The sequence below is a fragment of the Primulina tabacum genome, chromosome 12, assembly GCF_025594145.1.
Source record: "Primulina tabacum isolate GXHZ01 chromosome 12, ASM2559414v2, whole genome shotgun sequence".
Taxonomy (NCBI): domain Eukaryota; kingdom Viridiplantae; phylum Streptophyta; class Magnoliopsida; order Lamiales; family Gesneriaceae; genus Primulina; species Primulina tabacum.
In genome coordinates, this window is record NC_134561.1 from 1755767 (window position 1) to 1777829 (window position 22063).

Genomic DNA, 22063 nt, shown 5'->3' on the forward strand with positions numbered 1-22063 from the left:
AATTTGATGATCCAAAATCCATTTCTCCAAGAAATCAAACAAAAATTTGCGTCAACTAAGTGGTTAAAAATTTTATATGGAAAATATTTTACTAAACACAAAATTATAAAAAAAATATTCACACTAAACCAACAAAGCTCGAATATAACAAACATGATTCGACGACCAACATAAATTGAATAGAAATTAGAGATAATTAAAAAACAAGCGTAAAATAACTAATAACAATTCAAAAAAAAAAAATCACTCATAAACTTGCACAAGCTGACAATAACCAATAACAATTCCAAAAAAAAATCCGAAGTATAACATCCGAAAAACCAATAACATGCTGATGAATCGGACTAACATAAGTTCTACCCTTGAACCAACACAAACTAAGAAAATCCAAATATGTTAAATGTCTTGTTTCTCTAGTGTCTTCTGCATTGAGCTTTCAATCATATATTTTTTAAAAAACTAAAAATCTTGTGGGAACCAGCAAGCTGTGTGTATGTCATATATATGTAAAAAAAAATTACATATTCAGAATATCATAAATCAATAAGAAAGTTGGTGACAAATATAAATTACTGACAAATCGAGCAAAGAACAAAGAAGAAGAAAGTCACTTGCTTCGCTTTCTTGCTTCTCGAAAAAGTCGGCTGCCTAGGTCATTTATTTGTCTTCCTTCTTTCTATCATTTCGATTCAAAATCTTCGTTGCGTCGCCCATGGGTTTTGCGTCGCTTGGAGTTTTGAATGAGGTGGTGTAAGGCTAGGGTTGTTGTGGGTCGACGGGAAAAATACGGGAATTAAATTGGGGGAAGTGAGAATGAGGTGGGATGAAAGAGAAGAAACAAACATGGTGACAAGATCGATTAGGGGGAATCATCGTTGAGCTACAATAGCTCGTTTTTTGAATATTGAACACCGATGAATTAAATCGAGTTTGGTTTTCAAACCAAGCGGAATACACTCGAAATAATCTTTCGTAGAAATCGATTAAATATTTTGTAAAATATTTAAAATATATGCAAGTTGAATGAGTAAAAAATATTTTTATGGAAGCACTTTATCAAACACTTTGTATGCAATATTTTATTATTTGAAGAACACATAAAATGCTTCAACAATGCATCTTTAAAACTATGAAAATGATAAGTAAATGCAATAAACAAATAGGCACGAATTTGTTTATGGATGTTCGGAAACTTCAAATGCTCCTACGTCACCCATTCTTCTCATTGGGAAGGATTCACTAGAAGACTTTGATTTATACAACTCTTTGTACAAGCCCACTCAGCTTAGAACTTACACTACTGCCTAACTGAACTCATAGCTCTCAAGATTGTAGACAGCATCTCACAATCAGCATATTGTTTAATGTCTCATATGCAAAGACTATATACACACGTTTATTGTCTTTGTGCAAGACTCACTCAACTAATATTTGAAGTTCAACTCTCTTGTATATGTGTGAGTGATAGTGTGTGAGGAATTTATCCTTTACAGTGTACATCTCAAATATATCCTCACACAAGGGCTTGTGCTCTCAACTAGTTGATTTCTTCATGGTAACTGCCCATGGTTTGAATCATCTTCAAAAGCTCTTGTTTGATCTTCAAGATGTTGTATTTATATGTTCCAACAATGATATATACGTTACATACACGAATATGACCGTTTGGAAAGTTTCTGTATTGTTTCTGCAATTGCAACGGTCAAATTCACCTTGCTGGACATTTTCCCGACTGGTCAACTCAACTGGTCGTTCAGTTCAACTGGTTAGCAGCTGGTTTAGTTCAGTTCAGTTGGTCAACTGCTGGTTCAGTTCATTTCAGCTGGTCAGCAGTTGGTTCAGTTCAGTTCAGTTTCAGCTGGTGTACTGAAATCAGCCTAACTGATTTCAGTTTGTGCAGAACCAGTAGCTTCATCGTCATTTTCAGCATCTTAAGTTTCGATTCAGACTTTTACTTCTGAAGATGATTTGTAGATCATCGGCTTATCTTTCCAACGCATACTGAATCGCTTCATTTCGATAACCGAGCTGAGAGATATGACCAAAATACCGCAACTGCTCAAATCCAACTGATTGATGTCTTCGTGCGATCAGTTACGATCGGTTATGATCAGTTTGACCTAGATAACATCCGATTTTGACCAACTGACGTGAAGTACTACTTGTTCCAAATTGAGTTTTCTGATCAGTCAAATTGGCGGATTGTCATTTGAAACATCCAGTTGAGAGATAACATCAAAATACCGAAGCTTGCCAAAAATTCAATTTGTGCAGATTTCAGTTTCAGCTTGCTTCTTGTTTTAATAAATTACACTTGAGTAAATATGTTAGAAACACAATAACAAGTTTTGTTAACATCAAAATCAAAATTGAGAACATGAAATGTTCCAACACTTAAGGATAATAAAAAATGTGGAAGAAAATGAATAAAAAATTGAGGGAGTTAAAAAAAAGTTTTCCTTCTGTCAGGTATTGCAGAAAACTTTTGAAGGGTATGGAGACCGAACATTTGTGTTTGTGGGTGGGGATTTTCCACCAATTTCTCCTATAATTTTTATCTAAAATTATGAAATTAAAATACATGGATTAAAATTAAATTTTATATAATTCGTGAATATAAAATCATTTCTTTTAAAACAAACAAAGTCATTCCCAAACAAATTGATCTGGTTCGTGAGTTTCCGAGTCGACTAAATAAATATTTAATTTGTATTCAAACTTATCAAACTTGAGCCGAACTCGAACATGTTCGACCTTTTTCGAATCGAACTCGAACCAAAATTATTTTATTTGACAGTTCGCGAATACCTCGTGAATATTAATATTTTATTAATATATTACAATTATAATATATATATACATATATTTCGAAGATTTCGGAATTTTCGAATTTTCGGATTTTATTTTTAAATAATTCATAAATATATTCGAACATTTCAAGTTAAACTAAAATTTTGAATTCGAACTAAAAAAAATTAAAATTTTCGAATTTCAAATAATTTCGTTTCGAATATACTCGAATGAAATCGTAATTATAACTAATATTCGACTCAATTCGGACGGTTTCGCTCAATAATGCAAGTGCATAGTCAGCATAAGAACAAGACATTTCCAGCTTTTTCGCCTGGAAATTTCCATCCCCGCCATGGAAGAGGCGGAGCCGCCGGAGTGCCCGGTCTGCCTGCAGCCTTACGAAGCCGTCTCCGTGATCCCGCGTGTGCTTTCCTGCGGCCACACCACCTGCGAAGCCTGTCTGAAGCAGCTCCCCAACCCCTTCCCCAACACCCTTCGCTGCACTGTTTGCACCCTCCTCGTGAAATTCGGCAACTGCCCCTCATCCCTCCCCAAGAACCTTGACCTCCTCCACGTATCCTCAGTCCTTCAGCACCAGCCCGCCAAGGGCAATAAGGAGGACTCCCGATCATCTACGAGGGAAAAGAATGAGAATCTGTCGCTTGCTATGCGTTTGATTCCAAAGTCATGGTCGTATGCATTCTATCTTAAATGGAAAAGGTGGATTCTACCTGAGGATAGTGTAATGATCGAGAAAATGGGTACAGGAGATGACTATGTGATGCTTTGTGGAAAAGTTTTGAAGTCTTTCGGGAGTGATCACGTTATGTGGGATGTTGTAAGGGAGAATGAAATGTTAGGAATGGTTAAAGTTGGGATTTTTACGGAGGATGAAGGCCCAACAAATCTTTTCAAGCATAGTTATGAATCAAAAATTTTGAGCGTTTTGTATGCGATGAAAGAAAAGGAGAGACGTGAATTGGCTTCCATCTTACGTTTGAATTTCAGCATCTGTAATGTGGGGAAGGTTTATGGGTTTTGGTATCATGAGAATGATGATAAGTGCGTGTATATTGTTTTTTACAACTTTAATTCATGTGATTTACCCAATAATATGATTAAGAAAAAGGTTGGGGAGAGGTTGAGTATTGATGAAATGAGAGGCTTTGGGATGCTTGGAATGGAGTTATGTGAAATTTTAAGTTGTTTGCAGTTGGAAGGATTGATTATTGGTTGTCTGAGTATGAGTTTTCTTGGTTTCAACAAATTTGGTCGTGTCTTTGTTGATTTAGCCGCGGTCTTGAATATGGGGAGGAGATTGAATGCGGTTATAAGATGGGGTCACAAAGATTTTGAAATTGGTTTGAAGGACTCGATATTGGAAGAAAATCCGGTGTTCATTAGTCCAGAGACAATGTTATATTTTCTTACGAAGAGGGGTTTTGATTTGGATCGTGGGAACTCGGAATGTGAAGTTTTGGGTGCTTCAGATGTTTGGTCAATTGCTAGCTTACTGGTTTGGCTTTTTATTGGAAGCACTTTCTTAGAAGAGATGAGAACTTACATACATAGTATTGCCAATGCAATTACTGACGAGAAGGAATTTGACTATTCTGGTTTGTATTTAATTTGGTTTGAGAAAACAATGGCTCTGTTAGAAGGTAGACTGGGCTTGGAATGTTCTGTTCTAAACGATGTTTTGTGCAGGTGTCTAGAGTTTGACCCTGAAAATCGACCTAGTATAACAGAACTATGGAAATCCCTAAGAGAGTTGGTTATTCAACCTAGTTATGATAAAAGAATCACATTAAAATCGGAAATGAAAAATGAAAACTTAGGCTACTGTGTAGTGCTAGGGGAGCTATGTCAGATAGTCGAGGAAACTAACAGAAGGCTGATGGGTGTTCGAGGTGATAATGAAAGAGATAAAGTTGATCAAACTGGAGCCATGAATGGAGATATTGGTGATGGGGTGTCCAAGGGACGTGTCAAATGTAGTGAGATGAAAGGACATTTTGATTGTATCACAGGATTAGCTATTGGAGGTACGTTTTCCAGCATTATATGATTGCCTTTTTTTTCCTGTTCATTTCATTCTGTACGATATATCTACCGTATTTTTTTCTATCCATTTTATTCTGTACAATATATTTAATTAGTTTATGCACGAGTTGTGATTTGTGAGGTGTTTGTTTTCCTTGCTTTTTGATGGATTTCGATGACCTTTCAGAAGCTGAAGTTCGACCAGAAAGAAATGACAAAATGACTCGGCATAAACCTTGATTCACTTATCACTATGATGCTTTAATTCTGTATAAGTTCAAAGATGGTTCACCAAAATGGTTGTTGCCTATTCATTGATAGTAACAGAAATCTATAGACTAGAAATGTTGGATCACTTTTTCTCCACATCTGAATGAATAAATTAATCCCATTACACGAGATGATAAATTGGTAGTAGTTGGATATTGAAGTCTACAAGCAATTCTGAAATTTTATTGATCTCTCTATGGATAAATTCTCATCATATGAGACGTTCATTATACTTTTAGCCATTCAGCAGTTTCAACCTATTTCTGCCGTCTTGTTTGGTGGAATAACATGTTATGCCATCTTCCTGAATAAGATATTTCGTGTTATGCTATAGTTAAGACGAAGAAATGAGTGAAATTGGAAGCAACAAGAAAAAACTATAACACTAAAATCAAAGTTATCAGTCAGGCTTCAATTTAATAGGTTGTAAAGACAACTTTAGATTCATTACAAACCTGCATTTTTGTGTTTTTCTGAAGCCTCTCAATTGCAATGAACTAAGGTTGCTTTTGGGTTGGAGTAATTGATTTGAGGGATTGAATTGAATGAATACTTAATTTGAATAACTGATTATTTGAAACACATTGTAATGGTTGAAAAAATTACTTGAAATGGACATCGGAGGTTTTGATAGATTTGAAATTATCCACACAAATATAGTGGATTTAAATTAAGAATTTCAAATCCTTTTCTCATAAATCATTCCATCCAAACACCATGTTAGCATTTTTGCTTTTCTTATGAGCTTGATGTTTGATTTCCATTTATTCTTGTGTGTAGGAGATTTCCTGTTCAGCTCCTCATATGATAAGATGGTCCGTGTATGGTCTCTGAAGGTATCTGTTTTGTGCTAAAACTCATGTTAAAATTGTCGGTCAGTGGCAAATTTAGGTGTCACCGTTCGTGATAAAAAAAAGTCGAGATTTATGCAAGTATCTACAAACTTAAAAACGACATTGATTACTGGATAAATTTAGTTGAGGACCCTAAATGGAGCTCAAAATATTGATGATGAAACTATGATTCAAGGACCATAATATGACAGATTACTGCAAAACATTAAGATTTCTGAATTCCTAAGCTAAAACAGCTTTAAAGAAAGACTTTTCAAGGCATTCTGTCAGAAAGACATCTGACCATAAACTTCTCCTTCTGTTGAGTAGCCTTCCTTACCATTTGCATATAAAACATGCTTCTATTTCCTAGATATATTATGAATAAATGTGTTATCCTTGAAATTTTAATTGCATTTATTTGTATGGCATTTGCATAACCATTCATTCATTTTAAGAGAATATCACTAAAGTTGATATATTTGTTTGTAAGTGCATGCGATATACCTTTGCTATGTATGCCATTCATATGTAACCGAAAACATCCAAAATAATTTATTGAAAACTATTTTACAAGACCGAGGACTGCTTAAATTTACTTCAAAGAACTTTTGAAATGCAAGATTTTTTCTTGTTCTTCAAACTGTGGTGCATCTTTATGTATTTTACGTGGGATTGGTTTTATTATTGGAATACCCCGTCTAATATTCTTATTCTTTTTGTCAAATTAATATCAGGATTTTACGCATGTGCATTCTTTTAAAGGTCACGATCATAGAGTTATGGCTGTCTGTTTTGTCGATGGAACAGAACCATTATGCATCAGTGGTGATAATGAAGGTGTTATATGCATTTGGGATGCTAGTTTTCCCTTTAATGATGCTCCAATAAAGAAGTTACGCGAGCAGAAAGATTGGCGTTATAGTGGCATTCATGCACTAGCCGTTTCTGGAACTGGATATCTATACACAGGCAGTGGTGACAAATTAATAAAAGCATGGTCGCTGCAGGTATATATTCTTTCACAACTCCTCCACTAGTTATATTTCAGTCAATAATTGCAGTATTTGAATCAATGCCGCTCAGGATCACACCCTATCGTGTTCTATGAGTGGCCATATGTCAGTCGTGTCATCACTGGTAGTTTGCAATGGTGTGCTTTATAGTGGAAGCTGGGATGGGACTATCCGCTTATGGTCTCTTAGTGATCATAGTTCTTTAGCAGTCTTGGGGGAAGACAAACTCGGAAATGTGGCCTCTATCATGTCTCTTTCTGCAGAGCACGATCTGCTGTTTGTGGGCCACGAAAATGGTTGCATAAAGGTAACATGGTTTCATTTTCTTAAAAAAATTTGTAATGCCAAAAATATGAAGGAAAAAGAAAAAAGAGAAATCTTGAACTTCCAATAGCTTCACTCTGTAGTTGGCATCGTCCAAGTGCATGTGCTTTAAATCAACGTTCTAAAAACAGAAGTTTGCCAATTGTGTGAGCGCAATTTGTGTTTTGATTGGTGATGGAAAGATTGGTCTTATTTTCCTTTTTTTTCTTTTACTCTTTTAGGTATGGCATAACGATGTGCTTCTGCAGTCCACACAGACACTCAATGGTTTTGATTGGTCATGGAAAGATTGGTCTTATTTTCCTTTTTTTTTTTCCTTTTAGGTATGGCGTAACGATGTGCTTCTGCAGTCCACACAGACACACAATGGTTCGGTCTTCTCTGTCAGGAAGAAGGGGAAATGGCTGTTTAGCGGGGGATGGGACAAGAAAATTTATGTTCAGGTACCCGAGTAAACTACATGGCATTCTTTCATTAGCAACCACTAATTTCATATACTTTGATTGATATTGGAGTTAAGCACACCTCCTCACTCGTACAAAATTGAATCTACTCAACTTTTCAGACAGTTTTTTCAGAACTTGATACCATGTTCTTGAATAGTTTCTCAGCAAACATTATTTATGGAAAATTAAGCATGGTTCCTATTCTTTTTTGCTAGTTTCACTCAAGATTGTGTGTGCAGGAAATATCAGAAGATGGAGAAGGAATTAGTTACATTCCCATTGGAACTATTGCATGTGATTCTGTAATAATCGCTCTCATTTACTGGGAAGGGAAGCTGTTTGTAGGACAGGCTGATAAAACAATCAAGGTATGAATTTTGATTGTTATTATATGCTTGAACACGGAAATATGACTTGGCACCATGGCTACTGAGGTTATATATATAAGTTGCTTACCAACTCACGGCCCTTTCGTTCTTGATGGTAAAATTTTCTTCTTGGGTGACATGGCCACTTTTTTCTTTGCGGTTTTTGAGCATGATGGTGATTAACTATTACTTCATATTTATTAACTATTCGAGTACAACAATTGTCTTCTGTTAGCTTGTACAATGATCGAAATGTAACATTTGAGTTATTATACAATTTAAAATATTTGAGTTGCTTTTAGTACCATGATGCAACACTCAATCTTATTACTAACAATTTTCTTCCTCAGGTCTACCATGGAATGTAAATAGTGCTTGAAGATCTTGTCCAAAGGTGTAATATTATCACAATATCCTCTAATTAACGAAGTCGTATCGAGTGCAGCAGATGATATGAAATGATCTGTGGGATGGTTGTCCTGATACATGTGAGGTTGAATACACGACACAAATTCTGTATGTATGTATATATGAGGAAAAAGCATATGAAAATGGAATATAAATTGGTGTACTAGACTTGTTTCTTTGGTGACGGAATGGTGCTTCGTACATACACATTAACCAGACTCATAGACCCCGTGTGTATTTGAACTCAATTTGTTTTCAGATTTATTGATACAACTATATAATTATGTGTAAAAGCAAGCTGATGGGGCAAAAAATGTTTACAAATTCAGTCATATGAATTTTGAATTAACATATTCTTGGACCTTGGTTATTCAGGTACCTATGTGGAAGGCAAAATGCAGGTAAGTACCTCTGATGAATTTCAAACCATTGGTGTTTAGGAAGTAAAAACAGAGAGAACAATAAAATAATAACATACCTTCAACTCTCACATAAATTATGGCATTGTCATAACAAATATTATGACATCTCAATATGTATATATATAAAAAAAAGAATAAACCAATGTATACATTGTTAGCTTGTACAACACTTATCCGCAAAAGTGTGAAACACTTTGTTTAAACATAAACTTCTTCAAGTTACACTTCTTGCGATCTGCATTAACATCTGCAATGCTAACCAACAACACTTCTTGCGATCTGCATTAACATCTGCAATGCTAACCAACACACAATTCCACAACCTATAGAACATAGTTCCTGCTCCTAACCTCTCGAAATGGAATGCTGCCCCATCCGGTCCATAGAAACTATAAATGCAGATTAAATATCTCCTCAATAACATGCCAACTTGGATGAAAATCGAAATCAAGAAACTGTGGAATGTCTCCTCATCTCCTCCTAGCATCAATTTATACTTGAATGCTATGTCAAGAAACGCTGCCGAAAGCTCGGTCGCAAGAGAGATAAATATCAGGAAATGCTTCCTAGATGCAGTTCTTGGAAATTATGATGCCGTATAATGAGTAGAAGCTTTGAATAAGTATCCAGATATGCAATCAGTGCATTTTCTCCAATGTCATTACAGAACTTGAGTGACAAGAAATGGTTTTTTAGCCTTACATGGCGAGTTCATGGATGGAACTTTCTGGGGACAATTAGCGTCCATCACCCTTAGAATATACCCTGCAAGAGAAAAGGAAGAAAAGATGCGCTGAAGTAATAGGGATAAAATATAACTGATTGAACCCACACCAGAAATTCAATATGAGATAATTCAGTCATTCGCCAATTCCGGAATCAAATGCAAACGCTTTCAAAACCTTAAAAGATGTTAATGTAATTATGATAGCATGATACTGAGAGGAAGTTTTGCGATAATAAAAACATTAGGCATGTACCTTTCAGCAAGAGAACTAGTCTCCACTATACATACAATTCTTGAGACTCCATTGGAGAAGACCAGTACCGAAATAGAGATTCAACAGTTACCCTCCTCGTTGCGCTAAGCATTGAAATAAAAAAGCGACAACCATCGATTTTATACTCCTCGAGTGGGTTTCTATGCCCAAAACTTCTTACATTCACCTAAACCAGTGAAAAAACTGTGATAACATATGAAGCTTCATTTATCAAAAAGCACATGACATGTGGATACACAATAATGTTTTATACCGCAGAGCTAAGCCTGTTCATGTTTACAAGATGATCCCTCCAGAAGCAATCCAGAGTTTTCACAAGAACAGCCCTCTGTAGATAAAGAAATTACTTTGTCAGAGAATAATAGATTCATGACAAGCGAAAATTGCATTTTTTTGTCTCTTGTTACAGATGTTAATTTTGTATTTAATAATACAAGTATCACAATGCTAAGACATTTGATGTTTGGTGTAAGAAATAGTTAATTTGGCCGATGATATCAGCAAGGCCAAATTCTCAAGCCAAAACTAATATTTTCGAAAATTTCAATTTAAATGCAGATATCAATGCTCTAAAATTAAAATCTCCAGAATTTCAGTAAAAACCCCTCAACACTCTGGCTCTTGAACTTAAAACTTGATTTTTAGTCGAGTGCTCCACCAAAAATGAACCAAATAGAAACTGCTTCAAAATTGGAGAAAGTTTAACACTGGGTAACAATTTCAGCCAAATTAATTAAATGTATTGGCAGGTGATACAATACTAAGAAAGAAACTAGAATCATAAAAAATTTACATTAAAAGTCCCTCTATGAATTCGGAACAAAAAAAATAAGGTAATTTTGCCTTCTAAGAAAGAAACTAGAATCATAAAAAATTTAAATTAAAAGTCCCTCTATGAATTCGGAACAAAAAAAATAAGGTAATTTTGCCTTCATTAGAGCCTGAGAACCACATAATAGAGGAAATACCTCTATTTCCTTCACATAGGCAGAGTCATAGCCCGATTCTTGAATGTAGTCAAGATAGGACGCTATCAGAAAATCACCAAGGTACTTGCAAAGAAGATTAACAGTTGATCTGAACTCCCCATCTCTGACACAAACATAAAAAACAAAGGAGGAAGAATAATCAAGATTTGAAACAGCATAAACCCAAAAAGTTGAAACATTGATGACATAAGCATACTAACTTTGTGGAATCATCAGAACATATGGTTAGCCAGCGTTTCAACGCCAAACTCTTCATGCGAATACCTCGAAAAACATTTGGAGGTTTTGGCAAAGTGGGAAGATGAAAGTTATCAATGTCTATAGTTTTTAAGTCGTGAAGTTGGGCAACTGATTGTTGCAAGGCTTCCTCAGTGACCCCTGTAAATGAGTCTAGAGGGAGTCCAATTCTTTAGCGTACATATTCATTGAGAAACAAATGCTGTAAGATAATGAAAATGGAAATACCCACCACTCAAAACATTCCCAGAAACATCACTGAATTCCTTCAATAGTTTTCCCAAACTCCAGCTGCTTGGGTGCTAAATTAGATAGTACCTTTTTTTAGCAAAAACAAAAAAACAAAGGAATAGATCACTTGGGAAACACACAAACTAATTCATATACCTTTTTTGGATTTGCATTCTTCAAAATAATTTCATCTGCCACCGCTTGCATATACCTAAATCAGAATTCCAATTTTGTTCAGCAAACTCAAAAAATAACAGCCACTAAGATAAGAGAGCTTGTACTTATTTCATGTATAATGAAATTTTATAACCCACAACCTAAGAAGAGTGATTCATGCTGTGAAACAGAGAGTAAAAACATTATAAATAGGTGCTAGTCATTTTCTCTATAGGATGTATGATAAAATGATCGACCTCTTGGCACTTCTTGGAATTGGTGAACATGTTAGATGAGCCTCTTTTGTCATCCACATTTTCCCTACCTTTTTATTTTCAGAAACTTGAATATTTGTGCATGACTCGGGCACTTACAAAAATATATTTTGGCACATGGATACATCATAGAATATGAGCATGCAAAGTACAGAAGTCGGATAATTACTTTCTTCAGTTTTCACAAAGCGCACATTTGAAAGTTTAAAGGTACTCACTGAAAAATGTGATCTGAACAACTTTCAGAATCACCAGTTAATATCAATTGGCGAAGATCATAAACATGTTTTCTTTGGACCTGCACAGCACAGTGAGAGCTTACACTAAAATAAACAATATATGCTAAAATTTACAAATTTATTAGTACTGAGAAATATTGATATAACAGTCAGATTGAACATCTTAGCTACTCTTACTTAAACTAAATAGCAATGGTATCATTCAAGTCTTAGCCAGCAAGATGATACCTCTAAAACTTCATCAAACTCCACAAGACTCTTTCTTATGCCAAAGAAATATTTTTCAGCATTAATTTGCAGGGATAAAAGCTGAGAAGGCAGCATTAGAAGGATCAGTTAAAATATGTCCGCATGCGAGAAAAGGGAGAAAACAATAAATATCAGTACCAAGTATACCTGTTTCACAATTGAATGCCCCTCTATTGGAATATCCTCATCATTAGTGATTCTAGATATAAGTTTGACCGCCCACTCAGTGTCGAAATTAAATTTCTGAAACATTTCGTCTTGCAAGCTGTTAGGGAATCAATCATGTAAGATAACATTAATACTTAATTCCCACCAATAACAGAGCAAACAGATCCATCAAAATGCATAAACAGTAAACCTCTGAAGGAAAAGCAATACTGTTTTTTCTACATAATTTTCTTGTTTATTTCATTTGGAAACCTGTATGTCAAGATTTTGGGAACTATGTTCCAGAAGGTTCTGACAAAACTACTACTTCGGCCTGCTCCCATTGAGTTCCTTACTGTAACTTTCTATGAATACCGAATTCTATCTTCTTTTTTTGTTGAATTTCGAAACAATTACAAATATGTTACATCAAAGAAAAGGTTGCTTAAATCTTTAAAAGAAAAAAAGGTTGCTTAAACAAGATGTTTCGAGCTATAAATTCCAGAACCATCAATACTTGATCTCTTCTTCCTAGGCAACATAATAATGAACTTGGGTTTTGCAGCCATGAAGACCCCTAAACTTTTCTGTGGCTGCTCGTATATATATACTTATTCTTCAATAAGTGGAAGAATGCTTGAATACGAAGAAGGCAGAAGATGAATAATTCAAGGAGACTCTCTTGCCACTTGATTTATTCTATAATATCACTGGTTCTAAAGTATTACCCAAACTATGTGAAACAAGCATCTAAAAAAATTGACAATATACCTAACCATAAATCGAGTTGATCCAGGATCCCCTTGCCTCCCTGCTCTGCCGCGTAGCTATAATAAAGCAATATTATCCTAATTAGGTATGTGTAAGTGACTGCTAAACAAATAACATAATCACGCCACTTGATAGGAAACATAAGAATCAAATGGAGGATGAGAGCTAGAGAAACACACTTACATCATATGCAACAATATATACTGAATATTCTCGAAATAGTCTGATTTTTTTCGATCAAATAATTTTGTCTCTATTTTCCTCTTAAGGAAGAAAAGTCTTTAAAGACTCGTAAATGAATAATATTTTTTTATATAGGAAACTATATTATATTCATTAATTGGAAGCGATAATCACAGCTAGCGGGCAAGTGATTCACATAGAAAGAAATAAAACAGACAAAAGCACTAAATGGATAAATATCATTATGCACTCCAAACATTCCTCTGATTTATCACTAGCTAAACCCCTACTACAGTGGAAAATTCACCTGGTTATCGATCCTCCGAGACTCGTGCAGAGAAGTTCCAATCACATGAAGACCACCGAGCCTTTTCACCTCTAACCCTTCATTATATGAGTGAGTTTCACAGTCCTTTAGAACTGATAGATAAGCAAGAGAAATAGATGGGCCAAGGGGGTACATCTCTGACTGCTCATTAACAAGCTTTTGTAACTCTGCCAAGTCTAATGATTGGCTCATTTCAATAGACTGAGAAATCATAGCTCTTGCCTCATCATATGTCCATATCTTACCCTCACTTTTGCAAACATATTTAGCTGAAATATCGACACAGAACCAAATCATTACAAAGGGTCAAATACACAAGACTGAAAAGAAACAGTGTTTCCTTGAAATCGGAATTAAAAGTTGATAATACAGACCCATAAGAGCGGTCTTAGCAAGCAAACCTAGTGATGATGGTCCAACCTTTACCTTAGACAAGGCCTGCATTAGACTGCACGTGTTAGGGATTATGAAGAACTGTGGCTAAAATTGGTTTTTCGTTATAGAATCAGTTTTCACCTTCTTTGAAGTTGGACCTCTATCAATTTCTAAATCAGGAACCTTTTGTGTGAGTAACGAAAGCAAGGAGTCCTCCAAGACTTCTTTAGCAAGCATCTAATGAAGAGAATACACATGCCACTGTTAAATGTCACTGTTACACTAGTCACAGTCTCAACTTTGAGCAAAATAAAATGAAAACTGGCATGTAAAATACGAAATTTCATCCTCAAGATAATATTCAAGTCATTATCGCCTGATAAAACTCCTGAACGTACATTTACCTTAGGATTTCCTCCGAGTATTATATCAGTGCCCCTGCCAGCCATATTTGTTGATAGGGTTATTGCATGTTTTCGACCGGCCTGGGCAATAATTTCAGCTTCTCTAGCAGCATACTATAAAAGGTATATTGTTAATGTGTACATTTTATCAGACCGTGTATAAGATGGTGAATCAGAAACGAACCTTCGGGCGTGCATTGAGTACATTGTGAGGAATTCCCCTTTCGCTCAACAAAGCTGACAGATATTCGGAATTTTCAACACTGAATCAATAAAAAAAATGTCGTCATATGACCTATGATATCTGGATTTAAAAGATACAGCATCAACCAAAAGATGGTGAAAAATGTGAGGATATAGATTTCATAAACACTGGTTGAGTAATATATTTCCAGTGACAACAGATATCAAGCTTATTTGTCTATGAAAACAAATTATTGACTTATTTGTCTATGAAATCATACCTAGTAGTCCCAACCAATACCGGGCGACCATCCCGAAACATATCCTCGATCTCTTTTTGAACATATACCCATTTACCTCGTGCAGTCTAAAAAAATATATGATAGTAACATGATGAAGTAATGGTCCATTGGAAAGTAGCATAACTTTATATTAGATGTCTTACTGCAAATGCTTGGATGGGTAAATCTTTACGAATGTTGGACTTATTCGTGGGTACTTCAATAACTGGCATTTGAAACATTTTCAAAAATTCCTTCTCCTATGGCAGCGAACAGGAAGCTTTTACATACAAGAAATCTTCAAGAATCACAATTGCATAAATTAAGATGAATTAACCTCGGTTTTTGCCGTCCCAGTCATCCCTGATAGCTTAGGATAAAGTTTGAATAATGATTGATAAGTAATTTGGGCAACAACAATAGAATCAGCCTACAACATTCAGAAAGTACGCATGTATTACACAAAATTAGTTAGTAAGGATGTAATCATGACACGCAAATCTTTGAAAAACAAGTGCTTAATGTGCTAGCACCTGAATCTTTAGCCCTTCTTTAGCCTCCACAGCCTGATGGATGCCCTCAGACCACCGCCTTTTTTCTTCAACTCTACCAGTCAACTGCAAAAGTGAACAACTGAAAATATTCCATATGAAAGAAACTGCACAAACAATAGACAAAATTTCACTTCATTTTCGCCATAGTAAACTACATGCCACTTTGCCATGACAAAAGCTAGATGAAAATTCTATTTATAATAACCGGCCAAAAAGGCATGCTAAATTCAGAATCTTTATGCCATGTAGCATAAAGTTTCAAAAAACTAACCAGGAAGGCTTTTTATGAATGCAAATGAAAAATATCGCCATTGAAAAGTATGTCATTGGCCATTTTTCAATTATCAATGGTGGTGTAAGCATTTAACTAACTGAATTAGGTATTTCACCAGTTGAATACCTCATTAATTATAAGAGCCTTTCCATTTCGGACAATATATTCCACATCACGCTTGTAGAATTCTTTGGCTTTGAGTGCGTTCATGACAAACCTGTGAAATTTCAATTGTATATTTGAAAACTTTAAATTTGTAGATTCATAAGATTGTGTCATTAATGAAGCAAATAAAGTTAATCCTACTATCCTTAACAGTCAATTTACAGTCAATCTAAAGAATAACTAGAAGTGGCATAAGAACTAGAATTGAACACGAAGTCCAAGAAACTAAAAAGTAAGTTATTCTCTTGAAAATAAACTGGGAAACAAAATTTGATAGTACGATCAAAATCCACCTAGCCCAAGGATCATTTTCATCCCAAAGGTCATTTGTTTCCAGAGCCATCTCTGCTAGTACTATTCCTCCCTCAGTAAGTTCCACAGACTTGTCCTTAAGCTCCACGTTGTAATGCTGTTAATTAAACACAAAAAAATGTTCAGTATAATCGACCAGATTATTTAATTAAATAAAAGAAAAGGAAAGAATTGGGACTAACTGGTCCTTGTATCAGCAGTTCAGCTACTCTGGCGGCAACTGGATATCGAGCAGCATCTTTACTTGCCTGGCATAAATAAATGAATTGAAAAAAGAAGCAAACAAGATAATCCTTCAAAGAAACGATTTAGATTATTAGGATTTTAACCAAGTACTACACCAACAAAGTTCAAAAGACCAAGTGCTTCAATATTTGCCCTTTATCTAATTCTTTAAGTTATTTTGGTTCGTAGGGGTGCTATAAAGGATTCAAATATTTACAATGCACACAGACATGAGATTGAGCAAATTCTTTGCAATTGCATATTACCTCACCGCTTATCAATAAAGGATTGCGACCCTCATCAATTAGAACAGAATCCACTTCATCGACTATGGCAAAATGGAAGGGCTTTGGCCTGATTCCAGATGAAACACTGCTATCAGTCATCACAAGATTACCCAATCTAAGCATGGTGAATAGAATTAACGGGTACCATCTCATCACCAGCTGTTCGCTGCTTGCAGCAAGATTATCTCGTAAGTAGTCAAAACCAAGTTCCTGAGGCAATAGAAAAACAAAAGAATACGCATATATTGACAAATGACAAAAAACATTAATGTGGCACCAATACATTCAATTTAGAGCAAGAAGAAACTTCGTATGTTTGTTCATGCGCTGTAAGAAACCATTAAAAACTTACAGAATTATTAGTGTATGTGATATCACATTTATAGTTGGACCTTCTCTCATCAGGTGTCATACCCCTCTGCATTTACAGGATGAAATTAGACAGTGATTGATTTCAAACAACGCGGAGAAGTAAATCTTATGCATTAAAAAAATGAAATACGGAACGCGATAAAAAGGATAAGGTTCCATCAGAAAGCATTATCCAATGGAATATATGATATGAAGTAACCTACTTGGATAAGTCCCACTGAAAGGCCTAGAAATCGATGCACGCGGCCCATCCACTCGGCATCCCGTTGAGCAAGGTAATCATTAACTGTAACCACTGTCACAGAAGCATGTGTTTAAGCACCAAGTCCAACAAAAACAACAAAGTACAACCAGCCCCATGATGCACCCGTGCAGATTATCACCAACAAATTCAGCACTACAGCATTGATCATGTGTGTGACACATTGGGGAAAAACATATCAATAGCTACACAATTTGTACACTTTCGAATATCAATAATAAACAGTTTTGCGACAGTTAGCATTTGATTATTTTAGATCGGTAGTAACAATAGAAGAGACATACCATGAACACCCTCCCCACTCAGAGCATTGAGATAAGCTCCTAAAGTTGACACTAAAGTTTTCCCTTCTCCAGTTTTCATTTCTGCAATGCACCCATCATGAAGCACAGCTCCTCCAATAATCTGAGATAAAATTTTGGGACAAGTTAAAAATATATTTGACTCGAAAACCACTACTAGGTACAAAGTATACGCATTCAGGTTTCAGAAAATTTAAACAACAATCAACTTGATATTCGAACAATTGCACTAACAAATACCAAATTTCAAATTCTCAGGAACTTTCACTGTTACAATCTCAAACACACATTTGAATGCAAATTATTAAAATGCTAGAATTCTTTCCTTCCAAAGATATCCACGAATTTCTTTGGAATTTAATAATTTCCGAGGCAATCTAATTAATACCGTGCGTAATCACACATGAACAAAACAAGAAAGAAGAAAAGTAAAAAACTAATGTAGTGCTGAAGTATATACGCATAGAGGACCTGAACATCAAAATGACGCATTCCAAGCTTCCTTTTAGCTGCTTCCCTGACCACCGCAAAAGCCTCTACAAAAGTGCATCACAAGATCACGAAATTACATGTCAAAACACTAATTTCCAAGAAAAGAACCAAAATCAAGACCCATAAAGAAATATAACCCAGAATTATCGCATAAAGATTAAACTTTTGAGAAAAAGATTCATTGAAAACATTGAATATTTATTGAAAAAAATCATCAAAAACAGATTAGAAAAACCACACCAGCTTGAATACTAGCTAGAGTCTCTCCCTCTCTCAACCTGCGACGAAACTCCACGGTCTTTGCGCTCAGCTACATTAACAATACTTTTAAATTATCAGAAAAATTCCAACAAAACTGAATCAACTAGTCCAATAAAAATGTAAAAACTATATAACAACCTGTTCATCAGAGAGCTTCTCGATATGGGGTTCGAAGGCATTGACGGAATTCACAAGTCTGTAATAATCTTTAACAACCCAGTAATTCAAGCTACTCAAGTCACTCCATGTCTTCTTAATCCCACCAATTTTTTCCTGAAAAGATGGAAACTTTATAGACCCTAAACTATAGGTTAGGGAGGCGTTAGCGGATGTGCTGCAAAGCTGTACCTTGAGGGAAGCGGAAACGGTAAAGGGAGTGGAACCGCGGCAGCGTATATGGAGTATAAGAGGAGGAAAGACGGATGGATGGAAGCATGTGGTTTTGGGGCGTGCGAGAGTTGTATTCTGACGGCGGAGCTGCGGTGGTCGGAGGAAGGAAATGGTGGCGGTGGTGGTAATGGTGGGCCATTGGGCGAGGTTTTGGGTTTTTCAATGGTTTAATTTTCAAATTAGCATTTATTTAGTGTTAAAATTAAAATTAAATACCATTTTTTAATATAAAAAAATTTTAATGTAAATTAGAGATAAATCTCTAAACTCAAACTATATTTTATCTTAACTCTCTATATTTAAGAAATTTTGTTTTCACTCTCTAAAATATTAAAAAGAACAAAAATACCTTCATAATGTCAATGATTGATTTTTCTCGAAGAAATGATATGTAAACTCATAGCTAAATATAAGACAAACCAATTCTACAGAAGAATCAAAGTTTTATATTGAAATCCAAAAGACTATCTTTTCAGAGAGAGAGAATTACGAACTACATGTGGGAAAAAACATATGTTCAAGAAACCAAACATGTACTAAAAAGTTTTTCGAAAATAGGAAAGCTTAGATGTCCAGAAGGGCGAAAGGAATTAGAAATAGTATTTGATATTACAAAACAAATGAATCAATTTCCTTGTAATACCATATACTATTTAAAACAACCTATCATAGGAGCTTACAAAGGAATGATCAACATCAATTGGAAATTCATATCAAATGAATTTCAGGAAAAAAACCAGATTGATTGGTTATTGGGCTAGATATTCTCGAGGAACATAAACCTTGAAACGTCTAGAATACGAAATAGAGTTTATGATTGAAGATAGGATGTGGAAAATCCAATGACCACAAGCTCTGTAAAGCCTCGAAAATTTAAATGTCCACGCGAACCACATGCATGCAATTATTAAATTCTCTTGCATTTTAATTAAATGTTTTAATTACATGAATTAATTATGTTGTGCATATTTGCATGTTTAAAATTATATTTTCTACATGGTTGCATTAAATTGTATTTTTAAGGATTATTCAAGTGACGATCGAGGAACGGCAACCGATGGCTGAAAAGTGTAAAAATGTTTTTATTGGTTAATTGTTTTTAATTATTTAAATTAAGGGTAATGCTTTTTAGTATTTTTGAAAATAAAGAGTTTTGAGATGATTTTATACGTCGGGACGTAAATTTTATCGGTGTTGGTTTTTCAACTAAAATACGAACTTTCTGGCAACCCGTCTAATAAATTCACATGTTTAATTAAACAAAACATTGATAATATTTTATTTAAAACCTAATTAGACTAATGGGCTTAATTTAATTGGCTTAATAGGCCAAAGCCTAGTTAGTAGTTAATTAGTGTATAAAATATATTAAACCCTACACTCCTAGCATCACAAACCATCGGCCACCTGTTTTATTTTCTGAAAACTCTCCCTCATTCACCTCCCCACACACGGCAGCACACATATTTTCACTTTGAAGGATTTGCGAGGGGCTCTAGAGGAAACAAGCCAACGTTTGCGTCCCGTTCTTCGTCGTCAACGTTTATTCGTGCGTAAATTACTGCAAAGGCACGCCATACATCTCCTTTTCTCATCCATCATATCATATTATTGTTGAATTATTGTATGCACAAGGAACATGATTGATATTTTTCAGAATTTTCGGATATAGCATGCACACATGAGAAAACTTGAATTTTGATGCAAATTCATGACTGTTTTTATGATAAGGGGCTGCCATGATCATAGGTGATGAACAAGTGAAGCTTAGGAACGAATTTAAGGTGTCCTAGGACCACTCAAACACTGCAACTCGAATGGGAACAAGCAAGAGCGATTCCTGCTGTCTTGTGGCTTAGGGGATCGGGTTTCTTGATCAAGGGTGGGAGGGCTGGCCTTGGCTTGGGTTCGGGGCTGGCTAGGGGCTTGGTTGAGTCTAGAGTAGAGTCCTAGCCAAGCTAGGACTCGGGTTTGAGGGCTGGGAGGAGTCCTGATACACAAGGACTTCCTACCCGAGAGCAAGCACAGATTTGTGCATGGAGTGCGCAGCTTGCTGGGAGGGAAGGGCTCGGTCCAAGGCTCAGGGGCTGGGCTAGGGCGAATCCTAAGGGTCTTAGGGAAGTGCATAATGTGGTGGTTCAGGGGCTGGGCTCGTTGGTTAGGTCCTAGACGCATGAAACTAGACTCCTCGCTGTTGGGGACTCTCGGCCAGCATAGGGATCACTTGGGGCTGCTCGTTTTCGGGTTTCGCTTGGGTTCCTTAGTGGTCTAATGGTCCAGTAGGGTACTTTAGGATGTTGGTCAAGTTTTGGATCAGCATGGTTCGGGGGTAACTCGTGAAAATCAAAAGTTGGCTCGGGGTCGAAGTTTAGGTGTCAAGTTAGGTTCTTTAACTAAGAAAAAATTGAAAAACGGCTCACGGGGGGTCAAGTCGGGGTTCATAAGAGCTAAAATAATATAAAAAGACTAAATTTTGAATTTAGGAATTTTATATTAAAGTTTGAGATTTTTCGAGATTAAAACACCGTCAAAACGATTAATTAAGAATTAATTTAAAAAGCCTAGTTTTTGAGCTAAATAAAATTATGGCAATTTTAATTTAGGCTTAAATAATTATTTGGGACATGTTAGAGTCAATGAATTCAAGAAAATGTCAAAAACGGAAATTTTACGTCTAGGGGTAGAACGGTATTTTTGCACCTAGGAAAATTAGTAAACTTCATGGCTGTGGGGACCCGGACGCTAATCATCTCTTTAATCTTCATTGGGACTAAATTAATCAATGATAATAAACAGGTTCTAATTTTTTTTTAAAATACAAATATCAGCTACGGAACGTAAGGGCATACATTCTAACATACATATCGGTCTTACAGTACAAATCTTGTACTATATACAATCAGTCTAAAATTAAGGTTTAACAACTATATATCAAGTGTTCAAACCCTAACTCTAGTCCAGGTCCGTAGTCTCCACTCTAATCACGATCTTTCTTCATCTCTGTGACCCTGAACCTGCCCCACCTGTTGCCATGCACACATACAAACACGACAACAGCCGGATAACTCCGGTGAGAATACAATCCCAGTATAAACAACGTATAAATGCAATCATATAAAACATATATAAAAGCATATTCAAACATCGAAACATGTACCAAATCTGACATCATGAATCAATACAAATCTGTATTTC

The 22063-nt window shown here is 35.6% G+C and overlaps 2 protein-coding genes across 5 annotated transcripts; one reads left to right on the top strand and one right to left on the bottom strand.

The window, feature by feature from the left end:
- The first annotated feature begins 3057 nt into the window (after positions 1-3057).
- Positions 3058-8586, top strand: LOC142520721 (uncharacterized). Of its 4 annotated transcripts, XM_075623824.1 has the most exons (7): positions 3059-4838; positions 5887-5942; positions 6677-6949; positions 7026-7262; positions 7603-7722; positions 7965-8093; positions 8444-8586. In XM_075623824.1, exons 1-7 carry the CDS (start codon positions 3146-3148, stop codon positions 8459-8461), a joined length of 2526 nt encoding a protein of 841 aa, XP_075479939.1. In that variant the 5' UTR covers positions 3059-3145; the 3' UTR covers positions 8462-8586. The 4 variants fall into 4 exon arrangements, 2 of the variants coding, with proteins under 2 accessions (XP_075479940.1, XP_075479939.1); XR_012813976.1 differs by lacking the exons at positions 7965-8093; positions 8444-8586 and having other exon boundaries at positions 3058-4838; positions 7106-7262; XR_012813977.1 differs by lacking the exons at positions 7965-8093; positions 8444-8586 and having other exon boundaries at positions 3058-4838; positions 7106-7262; positions 7501-7639.
- A 434-nt stretch (positions 8587-9020) lies between these two features.
- LOC142520720 (protein translocase subunit SECA2, chloroplastic) lies at positions 9021-19027 on the bottom strand (the record flags this gene model as incomplete). Its single annotated transcript, XM_075623823.1, has 33 exons — positions 9021-9191; positions 9236-9688; positions 9904-10090; positions 10178-10252; positions 10893-11016; positions 11114-11303; positions 11383-11452; positions 11538-11592; positions 12031-12110; positions 12280-12360; positions 12448-12565; positions 13219-13274; positions 13709-13998; positions 14104-14167; positions 14246-14341; positions 14509-14622; positions 14693-14771; positions 14973-15058; positions 15137-15232; positions 15310-15402; positions 15506-15589; positions 15927-16017; positions 16259-16374; positions 16460-16525; positions 16769-16856; positions 16935-16999; positions 17142-17207; positions 17365-17456; positions 17708-17828; positions 18197-18261; positions 18458-18527; positions 18617-18751; positions 18827-19027. Coding segments are annotated over 31 exons (3189 nt in total), but the record flags the coding sequence as incomplete, so codon positions are not given.
- Between the last annotated feature and the right edge of the window lie 3036 nt (positions 19028-22063).